The sequence below is a fragment of the Salvelinus alpinus genome, chromosome 6 (assembly GCF_045679555.1).
Source record: "Salvelinus alpinus chromosome 6, SLU_Salpinus.1, whole genome shotgun sequence".
NCBI classification, from domain to species: domain Eukaryota; kingdom Metazoa; phylum Chordata; class Actinopteri; order Salmoniformes; family Salmonidae; genus Salvelinus; species Salvelinus alpinus.
Genome location: NC_092091.1, coordinates 89,191,867 through 89,210,324, shown reverse-complemented (window position 1 = coordinate 89,210,324; position 18,458 = coordinate 89,191,867). Strand labels below are relative to the sequence as shown.

The 18,458-nt window shown below is 43.3% G+C and overlaps 1 protein-coding gene across 6 annotated transcripts in view; it reads right to left on the bottom strand.

Annotated features, from left to right (window-relative positions):
• The window catches only part of clockb (clock circadian regulator b), a 47,608-nt gene that overhangs the window by 18,212 nt on the left and 10,938 nt on the right, over positions 1-18,458 (bottom strand). For 4 of the 6 annotated variants that reach the window (XR_011675785.1, XM_071408289.1, XM_071408291.1 and 1 more), the window contains 9 exons: positions 17,151-17,240; positions 16,211-16,331; positions 15,803-15,916; positions 15,403-15,521; positions 12,958-13,040; positions 11,675-11,781; positions 2,730-2,877; positions 1,402-1,480; positions 692-842 (listed from right to left, as the gene is read on the bottom strand). Coding sequence is in view for 5 of the 6 variants with exons in the window: in XM_071408289.1 (XP_071264390.1) it covers positions 692-842; positions 1,402-1,480; positions 2,730-2,877; positions 11,675-11,781; positions 12,958-13,040; positions 15,403-15,521; positions 15,803-15,916; positions 16,211-16,331; positions 17,151-17,240 (1,012 nt within the window). In the remaining variant the exon portion in view is untranslated. The remainder of the gene's footprint in view (positions 1-691; positions 843-1,401; positions 1,481-2,729; positions 2,878-11,674; positions 11,782-12,957; positions 13,041-15,402; positions 15,522-15,802; positions 15,917-16,210; positions 16,332-17,150; positions 17,241-18,458) is intronic. The other 2 variants (XM_071408292.1, XM_071408293.1) reach the window with 2 other exon arrangements.

The window sequence follows — 18,458 nt, the reverse complement described above, 5'->3', positions numbered from 1 at the left end:
TGTGTGTGTGTGTGGTCTGTGATGTGTGTGTGTGTGTGTGTGTGTGTGTGTGTGTGTGTGTGGTCTGAGACGTGTGTGTGTGTGTGTGTGTGTGTGTGTGTGTGTGGTCTGAGATGTGTGTGTGTGTGTGTGTGTGTGTGTGTGTGTGGTCTGAGATGTGTGTGTGGTCTGAGATGTGTGTGTGTTTTCTCTGACAGGTACAGGTGTTGTCTGAGAGCTGTGAGGAGGTCCTGTGTGAGGACAGAGAGCTGGAGGAGGGGGTGTGTGTGTTCTCTTACAGGTACAGGTGTTGTCTGAGAGCTGTGAGGAGGTCCTGTGTGAGGACAGAGAGGTGGAGGAGGGGGTGTGTGTGGTCTCTGACAGGTACAGGTGTTGTCTGAGAGCTGTGAGGAGGTCCTGTGTGAGGACAGAGAGGTGGAGGAGGGGGTGTGTGTGGTCTCTGACAGGTACAGGTGTTGTCTGAGAGCTGTGAGGAGGTCCTGTGTGAGGACAGAGAGCTGGAGGAGGGGGTGTGTGTGTTCTCTTACAGGTACAGGTGTTGTCTGAGAGCTGTGAGGAGGTCCTGTGTGAGGACAGAGAGGTGGAGGAGGGGTGTGTGTGTTCTCTTACAGGTACAGGTGTTGTCTGAGAGCTGTGAGGAGGTCCTGTGTGAGGACAGAGAGGTGGAGGAGGGGTGTGTGTGTTCTCTTACAGGTACAGGTGTTGTCTGAGAGCTGTGAGGAGGTCTTGTGTGAGGACAGAGAGGTGGAGGAGGGGGTGTGGCTGCGGTCAAAGCGTTCCAGTGCCTCTTTTAGGCTGGAAACTGTGTTGAGCTGAGACTCAGATCCACTGTCTTGACTCTGCTTGAGAGGAGAAGGAACACAATGGAGGTAGATAGATAGATACCACTTACAGTCATAGTTACCTTAATAACAGATAGATATCACTTAGACAGTCATAGTTATATTAATAATAGATAGTTACCACTTAGACAGTCATAGTTATATTAATAACAGATAGATACCACTTAGACAGTCATAGTTATATTAATAACAGATAGATACCACTTAGACAGTCATAGTTATATTAATAACAGATAGATACCACTTAGACAGTCATAGTTATATTAATAACAGATAGATACCACTTAGACAGTCATAGTTATATTAATAACAGATAGATAGCTACCACTTAGACAGTCATAGTTATATTAATAACAGATAGTTATCACTTAGACAGTCATAGTTATATTAATAACAGATAGATACCACTTAGACAGTCATAGTTACATTAATAACAGATAGATAGCTACCACTTAGACAGTCATAGTTACATTAATAACAGATAGATACCACTTAGACAGTCATAGTTATATTAATAAGAAAGAGGGAAACCCCACATCAATATGGTGATGTGTCTCACCTTGTCCATAGTTACCTCAGGGGGGGGCTCTTCAATGATACCCAGCTCTCTACGCTGCTCTGCCCTCACCTCCGCATAGCTACACAGAGAACAGAACAAGTCACCTCTCCATAGCTACACAGAGAACAGAACAAGTCACCTCTCCATAGCTACACAGAGAACAGAACAAGTCACCTCCCCATAGTTACACAGAGAACAGAACAAGTCACCTCTCCATAGTTACACAGAGAACAGAACAAGTCACCTCTCCATAGTTACAGAGAGAACAGAACAAGTCACCTCCCCATAGTTACACAGAGAACAGAACAAGTCACCTCCCCATAGTTACACAGAGAACAGAACAAGTCACCTCCCCATAGCTACACAGAGAACAGAACAAGTCACCTCTCCATAGTTACAGAGACAGAGAACAGAACAAGTCAACTCTCCATAGTTACACAGAGAACAGAACAAGTCACCTCTCCATAGTTACACAGAGAAAAGAACAAGTCACCTCTCCATAGTTACAGAGACAGAGAACAGAACAAGTCACCTCCCCATAGTTACACAGAGAACAGAACAAGTCACCTCTCCATAGTTACACAGAGAAAAGAACAAGTCACCTCTCCATAGTTACAGAGAGAACAGAACAAGTCACCTCTCCATAGTTACACAGAGAACAGAACAAGTCACCTCTCCATAGTTACAGAGACAGAGAACAGAACAAGTCACCTCTCCATAGTTACAGAGACAGAGAACAGAACAAGTCACCTCCCCATAGCTACACAGAGAACAGAACAAGTCACCTCTCCATAGTTACACAGAGAACAGAACAAGTCACCTCTCCATAGTTACACAGAGAACAGAACAAGTCACCTCTCCATAGTTACACAGAGAACAGAACAAGTCACCTCTCCATAGTTACACAGAGAACAGAACAAGTCACCTCTCCATAGTTACACAGAGAACAGAACAAGTCACCTCTCCATAGTTACACAGAGAGACAGAACAGAACAAAACCGTCCCTCACAATATAATTGTTTTTCCATTGATAGTCAGACTTATGTTTCTATTTTCTAGTCCTTTATTCAAATTGGAAGGATTTGTTCTGTTGATCATTTTAAATAAAATATGTTATGTCTTAAAGAAATTCCAATAAATGATAGTCAGATTTTTACAGGTATATAGATTATCAATTGTGTCGTTCAATCTTACCTGACCACGGTGTGTCTACAGACCCATATAAACATAAACAAACAGGTATTAAACGTGTTTTCCCAACCTGACCACGGTGTGTCTACAGAACCATATAAACATAAACAAACAGGTGTTAAACGTGTTTTCCCAACCTGACCACGGTGTGTGTGCAGACGATGAACTCAGGCCTGGAGTTCCACTGGTGATAGGTGATGTAGTAACGAGTCTGGAGCCACATCCACTGCTGACCCTTGGTCAGGAACCGGTAGTAGCACGACTTCCCTTTCCCATACTGCATCACTAGACAGAGGAGAGAGGAACCTGTAGTAACTTTACCATACTGCATCACTAGACAGAGAGGAACCTGTAGTAACTTTACCATACTGCATCACTAGACAGAGAGGAACCTGTAGTAACTTTACCATACTGCATCACTACACAGAGAGGAGAGAGGAACCTGTAGTAACTTTACCATACTGCATCACTAGACAGAGAGGAACCTGTAGTAACTTTACCATACTGCATCACTAGACAGAGAGGAACCTGTAGTAACTTTACCATACTGCATCACTAGACAGAGAGGAACCTGTAGTAACTTTACCATACTGCATCACTAGACAGAGAGGAACCTGTAGTAACTTTACCATACTGCATCACTAGACAGAGAGGAGAGAGGAACCTGTAGTAACTTTACCATACTGCATCACTAGACAGAGAGGAGAGAGGAACCTGTAGTAACTTTACCATACTGCATCACTAGACAGAGAGGAACCTGTAGTAACTTTACCATACTGCATCACTAGACAGAGAGGAACCTGTAGTAACTTTACCATACTGCATCACTAGACAGAGAGGAACCTGTAGTAACTTTACCATACTGCATCACTAGACAGAGAGGAGAGAGGAACCTGTAGTAACTTTACCATACTACATCACTAGACAGAGAGGAACCTGTAGTAACTTTACCATACTGCATCACTAGACAGAGAGGAACCTGTAGTAACTTTACCATACTGCATCACTAGACAGAGAGGAGAGAGGAACCTGTAGTAACTTTACCATACTGCATCACTAGACAGAGAGGAGAGAGGAACCTGTAGTAACTTTACCATACTGCATCACTAGACAGAGAGGAACCTGTAGTAACTTTACCATACTGCATCACTAGACAGAGAGGAACCTGTAGTAACTTTACCATACTGCATCACTAGACAGAGAGGAGAGAGGAACCTGTAGTAACTTTACCATACTGCATCACTAGACAGAGAGGAACCTGTAGTAACTTTACCATACTGCATCACTAGACAGAGAGGAACCTGTAGTAACTTTACCATACTGCATCACTAGACAGAGAGGAGAGAGGAACCTGTAGTAACTTTACCATACTGCATCACTAGACAGAGAGGAACCTGTAGTAACTTTACCATACTGCATCACTAGACAGAGAGGAGAGAGGAACCTGTAGTAACTTTACCATACTGCATCACTAGACAGAGAGGAACCTGTAGTAACTTTACCATACTGCATCACTAGACAGAGAGGAACCTGTAGTAACTTTACCATACTGCATCACTAGACAGAGAGGAACCTGTAGTAACTTTACCATACTGCATCACTAGACAGAGAGGAGAGAGGACCTGTAGTAACTTTACCATACTGCATCACTAGACAGAGAGGAACCTGTAGTAACTTTACCATACTGCATCACTAGACAGAGAGGAACCTGTAGTAACTTTACCATACTACATCACTAGACAGAGAGGAGAGAGGAACCTGTAGTAACTTTACCATACTGCATCACTAGACAGAGAGGAGAGAGGAACCTGTAGTAACTTTACCATACTGCATCACTAGACAGAGAGGAGAGAGGAACCTGTAGTAACTTTACCATACTGCATCACTAGACAGAGAGGAACCTGTAGTAACTTTACCATACTGCATCACTAGACAGAGAGGAGAGAGGAACCTGTAGTAACTTTACCATACTGCATCACTAGACAGAGAGGAGAGAGGAACCTGTAGTAACTTTACCATACTGCATCACTAGACAGAGAGGAACCTGTAGTAACTTTACCATACTGCATCACTAGACAGAGAGGAACCTGTAGTAACTTTACCATACTGCATCACTAGACAGAGAGGAGAGAGGAACCTGTAGTAACTTTACCATACTGCATCACTAGACAGAGAGGAACCTGTAGTAACTTTACCATACTGCATCACTAGACAGAGAGGAGAGAGGAACCTGTAGTAACTTTACCATACTGCATCACTAGACAGAGAGGAACCTGTAGTAACTTTACCATACTGCATCACTAGACAGAGAGGAACCTGTAGTAACTTTACCATACTGCATCACTAGACAGAGAGGAGAGAGGAACCTGTAGTAACTTTACCATACTGCATCACTAGACAGAGAGGAACCTGTAGTAACTTTACCATACTGCATCACTAGACAGAGAGGAACCTGTAGTAACTTTACCATACTGCATCACTAGACAGAGAGGAACCTGTAGTAACTTTACCATACTGCATCACTAGACAGAGAGGAACCTGTAGTAACTTTACCATACTGCATCACTAGACAGAGAGGAGAGAGGAACCTGTAGTAACTTTACCATACTGCATCACTAGACAGAGAGGAGAGAGGAACCTGTAGTAACTTTACCATACTGCATCACTAGACAGAGAGGAACCTGTAGTAACTTTACCATACTGCATCACTAGACAGAGAGGAACATGTAGTAACTTTACCATACTGCATCACTAGACAGAGAGGAACCTGTAGTAACTTTACCATACTGCATCACTAGACAGAGAGGAACCTGTAGTAACTTTACCATACTGCATCACTAGACAGAGAGGAGAGAGGACCCTGTAGTAACTTTACCATACTGCATCACTAGACAGAGAGGAACCTGTAGTAACTTTACCATACTGCATCACTAGACAGAGAGGAACCTGTAGTAACTTTACCATACTGCATCACTAGACAGAGAGGAGAGAGGAACCTGTAGTAACTTTACCATACTGCATCACTAGACAGAGAGGAACCTGTAGTAACTTTACCATACTGCATCACTAGACAGAGAGGAACCTGTAGTAACTTTACCATACTGCATCACTAGACAGAGAGGAACCTGTAGTAACTTTACCATACTGCATCACTAGACAGAGAGGAACCTGTAGTAACTTTACCATACTGCATCACTAGACAGAGAGGAACCTGTAGTAACTTTACCATACTGCATCACTAGACAGAGAGGAGAGAGGAACCTGTAGTAACTTTACCATACTGCATCACTAGACAGAGAGGAGAGAGGAACCTGTAGTAACTTTACCATACTGCATCACTAGACAGAGAGGAGAGAGGACCCTGTAGTAACTTTACCATACTGCATCACTAGACAGAGAGGAACCTGTAGTAACTTTACCATACTGCATCACTAGACAGAGAGGAGAGAGGAACCTGTAGTAACTTTACCATACTGCATCACTAGACAGAGAGGAACCTGTAGTAACTTTACCATACTGCATCACTAGACAGAGAGGAACCTGTAGTAACTTTACCATACTGCATCACTAGACAGAGAGGAACCTGTAGTAACTTTACCATACTGCATCACTAGACAGAGAGGAGAGAGGAACCTGTAGTAACTTTACCATACTGCATCACTAGACAGAGAGGAGAGAGGAACCTGTAGTAACTTTACCATACTGCATCACTAGACAGAGAGGAACCTGTAGTAACTTTACCATACTGCATCACTAGACAGAGAGGAACCTGTAGTAACTTTACCATACTGCATCACTAGACAGAGAGGAACCTGTAGTAACTTTACCATACTGCATCACTAGACAGAGAGGAACCTGTAGTAACTTTACCATACTGCATCACTAGACAGAGAGGAACCTGTAGTAACTTTACCATACTGCATCACTAGACAGAGAGGAGAGAGGACCCTGTAGTAACTTTACCATACTGCATCACTAGACAGAGAGGAACCTGTAGTAACTTTACCATACTGCATCACTAGACAGAGAGGAACCTGTAGTAACTTTACCATACTGCATCACTAGACAGAGAGGAACCTGTAGTAACTTTACCATACTGCATCACTAGACAGAGAGGAGAGAGGAACCTGTAGTAACTTTACCATACTGCATCACTAGACAGAGAGGAACCTGTAGTAACTTTACCATACTGCATCACTAGACAGAGAGGAGAGAGGAACCTGTAGTAACTTTACCATACTGCATCACTAGACAGAGAGGAGAGAGGAACCTGTAGTAACTTTACCATACTGTATCACTAGACAGAGAGGAACCTGTAGTAACTTTACCATACTGCATCACTAGACAGAGAGGAGAGAGGAACCTGTAGTAACTTTACCATACTGCATCACTAGACAGAGAGGAGAGAGGAACCTGTAGTAACTTTACCATACTGCATCACTAGACAGAGAGGAACCTGTAGTAACTTTACCATACTGCATCACTAGACAGAGAGGAACCTGTAGTAACTTTACCATACTGCATCACTAGACAGAGAGGAGAGAGGAACCTGTAGTAACTTTACCATACTGCATCACTAGACAGAGAGGAGAGAGGAACCTGTAGTAACTTTATCATACTGCATCACTAGACAGAGAGGAGAGAGGAACCTGTAGTAACTTTACCATACTGCATCACTAGACAGAGAGGAACCTGTAGTAACTTTACCATACTGCATCACTAGACAGAGAGGAGAGAGGAACCTGTAGTAACTTTACCATACTGCATCACTAGACAGAGAGGAGAGAGGAACCTGTAGTAACTTTACCATACTGCATCACTAGACAGAGAGGAACCTGTAGTAACTTTACCATACTGCATCACTAGACAGAGGAACCTGTAGTAACTTTACCATACTGCATCACTAGACAGAGAGGAACCTGTAGTAACTTTACCATACTGCATCACTAGACAGAGAGGAGAGAGGAACCTGTAGTAACTTTACCATACTGCATCACTAGACAGAGAGAGAGAGGAACCTGTAGTAACTTTACCATACTGCATCACTAGACAGAGAGGAACCTGTAGTAACTTTACCATACTGCATCACTAGACAGAGAGGAACCTGTAGTAACTTTACCATACTGCATCACTAGACAGAGAGGAGAGAGGAACCTGTAGTAACTTTACCATACTGCATCACTAGACAGAGAGGAACATGTAGTAACTTTACCATACTGCATCACTAGACAGAGAGGAACCTGTAGTAACTTTACCATACTGCATCACTAGACAGAGAGGAACCTGTAGTAACTTTACCATACTGCATCACTAGACAGAGAGGAACCTGTAGTAACTTTACCATACTGCATCACTAGACAGAGAGGAACCTGTAGTAACTTTACCATACTGCATCACTAGACAGAGAGGAGAGAGGAACCTGTAGTAACTTTACCATACTGCATCACTAGACAGAGAGGAGAGAGGAACCTGTAGTAACTTTACCATACTGCATCACTAGACAGAGAGGAGAGAGGAACCTGTAGTAACTTTACCATACTGCATCACTAGACAGAGAGGAACCTGTAGTAACTTTACCATACTGCATCACTAGACAGAGAGGAGAGAGGAACCTGTAGTAACTTTACCATACTGCATCACTAGACAGAGAGGAGAGAGGAACCTGTAGTAACTTTACCATACTGCATCACTAGACAGAGAGGAGAGAGGAACCTGTAGTAACTTTACCATACTGCATCACTACACAGAGAGGAGAGAGGAACCTGTAGTAACTTTACCATACTGCATCACTAGACAGAGAGGAACCTGTAGTAACTTTACCATACTGCATCACTAGACAGAGAGGAACCTGTAGTAACTTTACCATACTGCATCACTAGACAGAGAGGAGAGAGGAACCTGTAGTAACTTTACCATACTGCATCACTAGACAGAGAGGAACCTGTAGTAACTTTACCATACTGCATCACTAGACAGAGAGGAGAGAGGAACCTGTAGTAACTTTACCATACTGCATCACTAGACAGAGAGGAACCTGTAGTAACTTTACCATACTGCATCACTAGACAGAGAGAAACCTGTAGTAACTTTACCATACTGCATCACTAGACAGAGAGGAACCTGTAGTAACTTTACCATACTGCATCACTAGACAGAGAGGAACCTGTAGTAACTTTACCATACTGCATCACTAGACAGAGAGGAACCTGTAGTAACTTTACCATACTGCATCACTAGACAGAGAGGAACCTGTAGTAACTTTACCATACTGCATCACTACACAGAGAGGAACCTGTAGTAACTTTACCATACTGCATCACTAGACAGAGAGGAACCTGTAGTAACTTTACCATACTGCATCACTAGACAGAGAGGAACCTGTAGTAACTTTACCATACTGCATCACTAGACAGAGGAACCTGTAGTAACATTACCATACTGCATCACTAGACAGAGAGGAACCTGTAGTAACTTTACCATACTGCATCACTAGACAGAGAGGAGAGAGGAACCTGTAGTAACTTTACCATACTGCATCACTAGACAGAGAGGAACCTGTAGTAACTTTACCATACTGCATCACTAGACAGAGAGGAACCTGTAGTAACTTTACCATACTGCATCACTAGACAGAGAGGAGAGAGGAACCTGTAGTAACTTTACCATACTGCATCACTAGACAGAGAGGAACCTGTAGTAACTTTACCATACTGCATCACTAGACAGAGAGGAGAGAGGAACCTGTAGTAACTTTACCATACTGCATCACTAGACAGAGAGGAGAGAGGAACCTGTAGTAACTTTACCATACTGCATCACTAGACAGAGAGGAACCTGTAGTAACTTTACCATACTGCATCACTAGACAGAGAGGAGAGAGGAACCTGTAGTAACTTTACCATACTGCATCACTAGACAGAGAGGAACCTGTAGTAACTTTACCATACTGCATCACTAGACAGAGAGGAACCTGTAGTAACTTTACCATACTGCATCACTAGACAGAGAGGAACCTGTAGTAACTTTACCATACTGCATCACTAGACAGAGAGGAACCTGTAGTAACTTTACCATACTGCATCAATAGACAGAGGAACCTGTAGTAACATTACCATACTGCATCACTAGACAGAGAGGAACCTGTAGTAACTTTACCATACTGCATCACTAGACAGAGAGGAGAGAGGAACCTGTAGTAACTTTACCATACTGCATCACTAGACAGAGAGGAACCTGTAGTAACTTTACCATACTGCATCACTAGACAGAGAGGAGAGAGGAACCTGTAGTAACTTTACCATACTGCATCACTAGACAGAGAGGAACCTGTAGTAACTTTACCATACTGCATCACTAGACAGAGAGGAACCTGTAGTAACTTTACCATACTGCATCACTACACAGAGAGGAGAGAGGAACCTGTAGTAACTTTACCATACTGCATCACTAGACAGAGAGGAACCTGTAGTAACTTTACCATACTGCATCACTAGACAGAGAGGAACCTGTAGTAACTTTACCATACTGCATCACTAGACAGAGAGGAGAGAGGAACCTGTAGTAACTTTACCATACTGCATCACTAGACAGAGAGGAACATGTGGTAACTTTACCATACTGCATCACTAGACAGAGAGGAACCTGTAGTAACTTTACCATACTGCATCACTAGACAGAGAGGAACCTGTAGTAACTTTACCATACTGCATCACTAGACAGAGAGGAGAGAGGAACCTGTAGTAACTTTACCATACTGCATCACTAGACAGAGAGGAGAGAGGAACCTGTAGTAACTTTACCATACTGCATCACTAGACAGAGAGGAACCTGTAGTAACTTTACCATACTGCATCACTAGACAGAGAGGAACCTGTAGTAACTTTACCATACTGCATCACTAGACAGAGAGGAGAGAGGAACCTGTAGTAACTTTACCATACTGCATCACTAGACAGAGAGGAGAGAGGAACCTGTAGTAACTTTACCATACTGCATCACTAGACAGAGAGGAACCTGTAGTAACTTTACCATACTGCATCACTAGACAGAGGAACCTGTAGTAACTTTACCATACTGCATCACTAGACAGAGAGGAACCTGTAGTAACTTTACCATACTGCATCACTAGACAGAGAGGAGAGAGGAACCTGTAGTAACTTTACCATACTGCATCACTAGACAGAGAGGAGAGAGGAACCTGTAGTAACTTTACCATACTGCATCACTAGACAGAGAGGAGAGAGGAACCTGTAGTAACTTTACCATACTGCATCACTAGACAGAGAGGAGAGAGGAACCTGTAGTAACTTTACCATACTGCATCACTAGACAGAGAGGAACCTGTAGTAACTTTACCATACTGCATCACTAGACAGAGGAACCTGTAGTAACTTTACCATACTGCATCACTAGACAGAGAGGAACCTGTAGTAACTTTACCATACTGCATCACTAGACAGAGAGGAACCTGTAGTAACTTTACCATACTGCATCACTAGACAGAGAGGAACCTGTAGTAACTTTACCATACTGCATCACTAGACAGAGAGGAACCTGTAGTAACTTTACCATACTGCATCACTAGACAGAGAGGAGAGAGGAACCTGTAGTAACTTTACCATACTGCATCACTAGACAGAGAGGAACCTGTAGTAACTTTACCATACTGCATCACTAGACAGAGAGGAACCTGTAGTAACTTTACCATACTGCATCACTAGACAGAGAGGAGAGAGGAACCTGTAGTAACTTTACCATACTGCATCACTAGACAGAGAGGAACCTGTAGTAACTTTACCATACTGCATCACTAGACAGAGAGGAACCTGTAGTAACTTTACCATACTGCATCACTAGACAGAGAGGAGAGAGGAACCTGTAGTAACTTTACCATACTGCATCACTAGACAGAGAGGAGAGAGGAACCTGTAGTAACTTTACCATACTGCATCACTAGACAGAGAGGAACCTGTAGTAACTTTACCATACTGCATCACTACACAGAGAGGAGAAAGGGGCGGTCAGAGAGAGAGAGAGAGAGAGTGTGTGTGTGTGTGTGTGTGTGTGTGTGTGTGTAACTCACAGTGTTCGTGACACTTGGCCAGTGTCTCCAGGTCGTCCACATGATAGTAGTCGTAGCCCGACGTCCCCAGAACCTCAAATGGAAGGTAGCCTATGATTGGTGGAGCCCTGGAGGGAGGAAATGAAATCATCAGTTACCCAGCCTGCTAATTAACATAATACCACTTGAGGATGTGTGTGTGTGTGTGTGTGTGTGTGTGTGTGTGTGTGTGTGTGTGTGTGTGTGTGTGTGTGTGTGTGTGTGTGTTTAACTGATAACTGAAGTCCCCACAAGAATAGAGCTAGGGTTAGGAGCTAGGGTTAGTTTTAGGGTTAGGAGCTAGGGTTAGTTTTAGGGTTAGGAGCTAGGGTTAGGAGCTAGGGTTAGGTTTAGGGTTAGGAGCTAGGGTTAGGAGCTAGGGTTAGGAGCTAGGGTTAGGAGCTAGGGTTAGGAGCTAGGGTTAGGTTTAGGGTTAGGAGCTAGGGTTAGGAGCTAGGGTTAGGAGCTAGGGTTAGGAGCTAGGGTTAGGAGCAAGGGTTAGGTTTAGGGTTAGGAGCTAGGGTTAGGTTTAGGGTTAGGAGCTAGGGTTAGCTTTAGGGTTAGGAGCTAGGGTTAGGAGCTAGGGTTAGTTTTAGGGTTAGGAGCTAGGGTTAGTTTTAGGGTTAGGAGCTAGGGTTAGTTTTAGGGTTAGGAGCTAGGGTTAGGTTTAGGAGCTAGGGTTAGGTTTAGGGTTAGGAGCTAGGGTTAGGTTTAGGAGCTAGGGTTAGGTTTAGGGTTAGTTTTAGGGTTAAGGTTAGGGTAGGAGTACGGGTTAGGGTAATTAGGATTTTGAATGGGACTGAATTGTGTATCCCCACAAGGTTAGCTGTACAAGACTGTGTGTGTGTGTGTGTGCGTGCATGGTATTTCAGGTTTGTGGTGTGTCAGGTCAACTGAGGACAATGACTGGTTCACTTTGATGGTGAAACCATCTAATTATACAGAATGAATTACCTGTGAATAATATCTTCTACTACAGACTGTGTAACCTGTGAATAATACCTTCTACTACAGACTGTGTAACCTGTGAATAATAACTTCTACTACAGACTGTGTTACCTGTGATCTAGGAATAATACCTTCTACTAGACTGTGTTACCTGTGATCTAGGAATAATACCTTCTACTAGACTGTGTTACCTGTGATCTAGGAATAAGAACTTCCACTCCAGACTGTGTTACCTGTGATCTAGGAATAATACCTTCTACTACAGACTGTGTTACCTGTGATCTAGGAATAATACCTTCTACTACAGACTGTGTTACCTGTGATCTAGGAATAAGAACTTCCACTCCAGGCTGTGTCGGGAGGTGAACTCTTCATTGGGCTCCGCCACTGTACACATCTCCTATGGAGGGATAGACAACAAGATATATATCAATACATATAATATAGATGATTGAATATAGATAGACAATATTCACTCAGTCTAAGGCCAATTTATTAGGTACACCCATCTAGTACCTGGTCGGACCCCTTTTGCCCCCAGAACAGCCTGAATTCTCCGGGGAGTGGATTCTACAAGGTGTCTGAAACGTTCCACAGCCGTCACTCAGTTGCTACAGATTGGACGGTGGTACATTCATGCTGCTAACAGCCCGTTCCATCTCATCCCATTATGTTCTATTGGGTAGAGGTCTGGGGACGGACCAGGTCTGGGGACGGACCAGGTCTGGGGACGGACCAGGACACTCTAGTAAACTGAACTTACTATCATGTTCCAGGCTATGTTTTTCCACTCCTCAATTGTCCAGTGTTCATCATCGCGTGCCCACTGCAGCCGCTTCTTCTTGTTTTTAGCTGATAGGAGTGGAACCCGGTGTGGTCTGGTTCCTCTCTAGGTTTCTTCCTAGGTTCCAGGCCATTCTAGGGAGTTTTTTCCTAGCCACTGTGCTTCTACACCTGCATTGCTTGCTGTTTGGGGTTTCAGCACTCTGAGGTATCAGCTGATGTAAGAAGGGCTTTATAAATACATTTCATTTGGTCGTCTGCTGCAACAGCCCCGTCCTTGACAAGGACCAACGAGTTGTGCGTTCCGAGATGCCGTTCTGCACACCACTGTTGCACTGCCTCGTCATTTGCTTGTTTTGTGGCCCGTCTGTTAGCTCGCACAGTTCCTGCCATTCTCCTTGGACCTCTCATCAACGAGCTGTTTTCACCCAAAGGACTGCCGTTGACTGGATGTTTATTGTTTTGTCGCACCGTTCTCGGGTAAACGCTAGACACGGTCGTGAAAAGCCCAGGTGGGCATCCATTTCTGAGATACTAGATCCGGCGCCTGGCACCGACGATCGTACCGCAAAGCCTCTTAGGTCACTAGTTTTGCCCATTCTAATGTTCAATAGAACAGTAACTGAATGCCTTGAAGCCTGTCTGCATGGTTTATAGAGCAAGCCCCTGTCACGTGACTCACTGTCTGTAGGAGTGACCCATTTTAGTGAACAGGGTGGTGTACCTAATAAACTGTCCGGTGAGTGTATATAAAATAGAAAATATGTATATGCTGGTTTAGCTTTGTTGTGTTTAATACTGTTTGTTAAATAGGCTTGACCATCAACTTTCTGTTACTTCATTGTGTGAGAGTGTGTGTGTGTGTGTGTGTGTGTGTGTGTGTGTGTGTGTGTGTGTGTGTGTGTGTGTGTGTGTGTGTGTTAGTGTGTGTTAGTGTGTGTGTTAGTGTGTGTGTGTGTGTGTGTGTTAGTGTGTGTTAGTGTGTGTGTGTGTGTGTGTGTGTGTGTGTGTGTGTGTGTGTGTGTGTGTGTGTGTGTGTGTGTGCGCGCGTGCGTTAGTGTGTGTGTGTGTGTGCGCGCGTGCGTTAGTGTGTGTGTGTGTGTGTGTGTGTGTGTGTTAGTGTGTGTGTGTGTGTGTGTGTGTGTTAGTGCTGAGCGATTAACCAAAATGTTGGTTAATTTTGAGCTTTTTAACAACCAACTGACCACCGTTGGTTCAATTATTTGAATTCCATTTCGTTCCGTTTTTTTCCTGTGAGCTCAATGCGTAGTTTTTCTAGAGATAAATCAGATCAAGGCCGAACTGTGCGTTGTAGTAGGGAGTTGTAGTTTTCAACAGGCCAATATTCTACATAGTTTAGCGCAGAAAACATGGTAATTAACTACAATGACCATAATCCTTTGCACGCCTAGAGAAGAGAGAAGAACGTGCGATAGAGAGCAATTTCTTCGTGAGGTATCTCTACCTGGAAATACAGGATCTAAGTGATTGATAGTTGGTATTCAGCAGTCATTAAATAAGCCTTATTTACTACGAAGAACTAGTAAAATAGTGTTTTTGTCAGACAGCATCTCTAAAGAGACGAGACGATGACTTGGAATGAAATAATAAGGTCATCAAATAAAACAAATGTAATATACAGAACTTAAATATTTTATTAAAGTAAAGTAATGTGAATATCTGATGGTTAATAAGTGATAAGCAGTAATGGGCCGTCACTACCATCATGGGACTTGTCTTCTGTGTTGTTACAGCATTCAACCCACATAATGCATAGTGCATTTAATGTTTAAAAATAAATTATTGAAATCGAAAACCAGGATTATTTTTTCATTAATCGAACCGAAACCGAACCGACCTCAAGAAGCACTAATTGCTCAGCACTAGTGTGTGTGTGTGTGGTGTATGGTGTGGTGTGTGTGTGTGGTGTATGGTGTGGTGTGTGTGTGTGGTGTATGGTGTGGTGTGCGGTGTGTCACCTTGATGAACTGTGGTTTAGCCAGCCTGACGGTGGCTACGAAGCAGACCAGGTCATCAAAGGCAGGTTGTAGGGATCTCTGTAACACTCCTGCTAAACCATTCCTGGTGGTGTTGGGGACTAGAGAGAGAAGAGGAAGAGGGAGAGGGAGAGGGAGAGGGGAGGGAGAGGGGAGGGAGAGGGGAGGGAGAGGGGAGGGAGAGGGAGAGGGAGAGGGAGAGGGAGAGGGAGAGGGAGAGGGAGAGGAGAGGAGAGGAAGAGGAGAGGAAGAGAGGAAGAGGAGAGAGGGGCGTTACCATGAGTAGAAACCAGAACAGATGATCAAACTAACAGCTGTTAATTTTGTTCTACAGCTGATAAAACAAGACCCGTTTTCTTCTCTGATGAAAACAGACGCTCACCGTCGTTCATGGACTTGAAGTTGCCGATGAATTTGACGTGTTCGTAGACGGCCGGTTCTTTCGGGTCGATGGTTCCTCTCAACACGTGGCAACTAAACTCCAGCTGGTTATTGGCTGAAATAAAATGATGAAAAAAACAAAACAAGCACGATTTAAAATATCAAACACAACGAACACCAACCCCGAACTACATTGCAATCATTTCTCTTAAAAACATTTGAGTGTTTACAGACTTTTAACAGATACAACATGGCCGATATATTTGCACAGCGCTGCAGCATTGCGCCGGACAGAGAAGATGACTGCTTGCAGTGTATAACAAGTGATCTGATTGGACAGCAGTTGTATAAGGAGCGACGTGATAGGCCAGCGGCCAATAAGGTGGCAATGTGATTGGGTGTTACTCACTCTTGAGGTACTCTGGTCCGAGGCTCTCGGGGTCGGAGGGGTGTTTGGAGAGAGCCTTGTACACCGCCGAGTGTTCATTCAGGGGGAGGAAGTTTAACAGGTTCTGGTCCTGCAGGTCCGACTGGGGGAAAAACACACACACACACACACACACACACACACACACACACACACACACACACACACACACACACACACACACACACACACACACACACACACACACACACACACACAACACACACACAACATGTTGAGCTCAACACAACTGGGGAACGTATAGAAACATTTTATTGTACACTTTCAAACATCCAAGTACATTTTAACTAGGAAACGATTAAGAAATTAATTGTAATTAGTTAATTGCATGCCAGCAGCAAGCCACCCTGCATCCCACTGCTGGCTTGTTTCAGAAGCTAAGCAAGGTTTGTCCTGATTGGTCCCTGGATGGGAGACCAGATGCTGCTGGAAGTGGTGTTGAAGGGCCAGTAGGAGGCACTCTTTCTTCTGGTCTTAAAAAAATTAAATACAAATAATGCCCCAGGGCAGTGATTGGGGACATTGCCCTGTGTAGGGTGCCGTCTTTCGGATGGGACGTTAAACAGGGGACCTGACTCTCTGTGGTCACTAAAGATCTCATGACACTTATCGTAAGAGTAGGGGTGTTAACCCGGTGTCCTGGCTAAACTCCCAATCTGACCCTCATACCATCATGGTCACCTAATCATCCCCAGCTTCCAATTGACTCATTTATCCCCTCATCCCTGTAACTCTTCCCCAGGTCGTTGCTGTAAATGATAATGGGTTCTCAGTCAACTTACCTGGTCAAATTATATCAGATAATGCTGCTCTTGGTACAATGCATTGGAACCAAATGTAAACAAACACTTCTATCCAATAGTATTGTGGTAGTAATCGAAACACAGACAGTCCTACTCACCGGCAGGTGTTCCAGTAAGGAGGTCACGCTCTCAGAGACATAGATGATGTTCCCGTCTGTCATTATCGCTATGAAGAATCCATCCAGAGCCTACAACATTACAGTTGAGTTAATATGACTGTAACCAGTCTGTCATTATCGCTATGAAGAATCCATCCAGAGCCTACAACATTACAGTTGAGTTAATATGACTGTAACCAGTCTGTCATTATCGCTATGAAGAATCCATCCAGAGCCTACAACATTACAGTTGAGTTAATATGACTGTAACCAGTCTGTCATTATCGCTATGAAGAATCCATCCAGAGCCTACAACATTACAGTTGAGTTAATATGACTGTAACCAGTCTGTCATTATCGCTATGAAGAATCCATCCAGAGCCTACAACATTACAGTAATATAATGTTAATGAATGATAATGTTTATTCTATACCTGTCACATCTGTTCTCTGTTTAAATGATGATAATGTTTATCCTAGTAATAGTAGGGTAGTACTGTAGTAGGAGAAGTAGGATAGTACTGTAGAAGCAGTAGTAGTAGTAATAGTAGGGTCGTACTGTAATAGTAAGGTGATACTGCAGTAGTGGTAGTAGTAGTAATAGTACTAGTAGGGTAGTACTGTAGTAATAGTAGGGTAGTACTGTAGTAGTGGTAGTAATAGTAGGGTAGTACTGTAGTAGTGGTAGTAATAGTAGGGTAGTACTGTAGTAGTGGTAGTAATAGTAGGGTAGTACTGTAGTAGTGGTAGTAATAGTAGGGTAGTACTGTAGTAGTGGTAGTAATAGTAGGGTAGTACTGTAGTAGTGGTAGTAATAGTAGGGTAGTACTGTAGTAGTGGTAGTAATAGTAGGGTAGTACTGTAGTAATGGTAGTAATAGTAATAGTACTAATAGGGTAGTACTGTAGTAGTGGTAGTAATAGTAGGGTAGTACTGTAGTAGTGGTAGTAATAGTAGGGTAGTACTGTAGTAGTGGTAGTAATAGTAGGGTAGTACTGTAGTAGTGGTAGTAATAGTAGGGTAGTACTGTAGTAGTGGTAGTAATAGTAGGGTAGTACTGTAGTAGTGGTAGTAATAGTAGGGTAGTACTGTAGTAGTGGTAGTAATAGTAGGGTAGTACTGTAGTAGTGGTAGTAATAGTAGGGTAGTACTGTTGTAGTGGTAGTAATAGTAGGGTAGCACTTTAGTAGTAATCGTAGGGTAGTACTGTAGTAGTATTAGTAATAGTAGGGTAGTACTGTAGTAGTATTAGTAATAGTAGGGTAGTACTGTAGTAATAGTAGGGTAGCACTGTAGTATTGGTAGTAA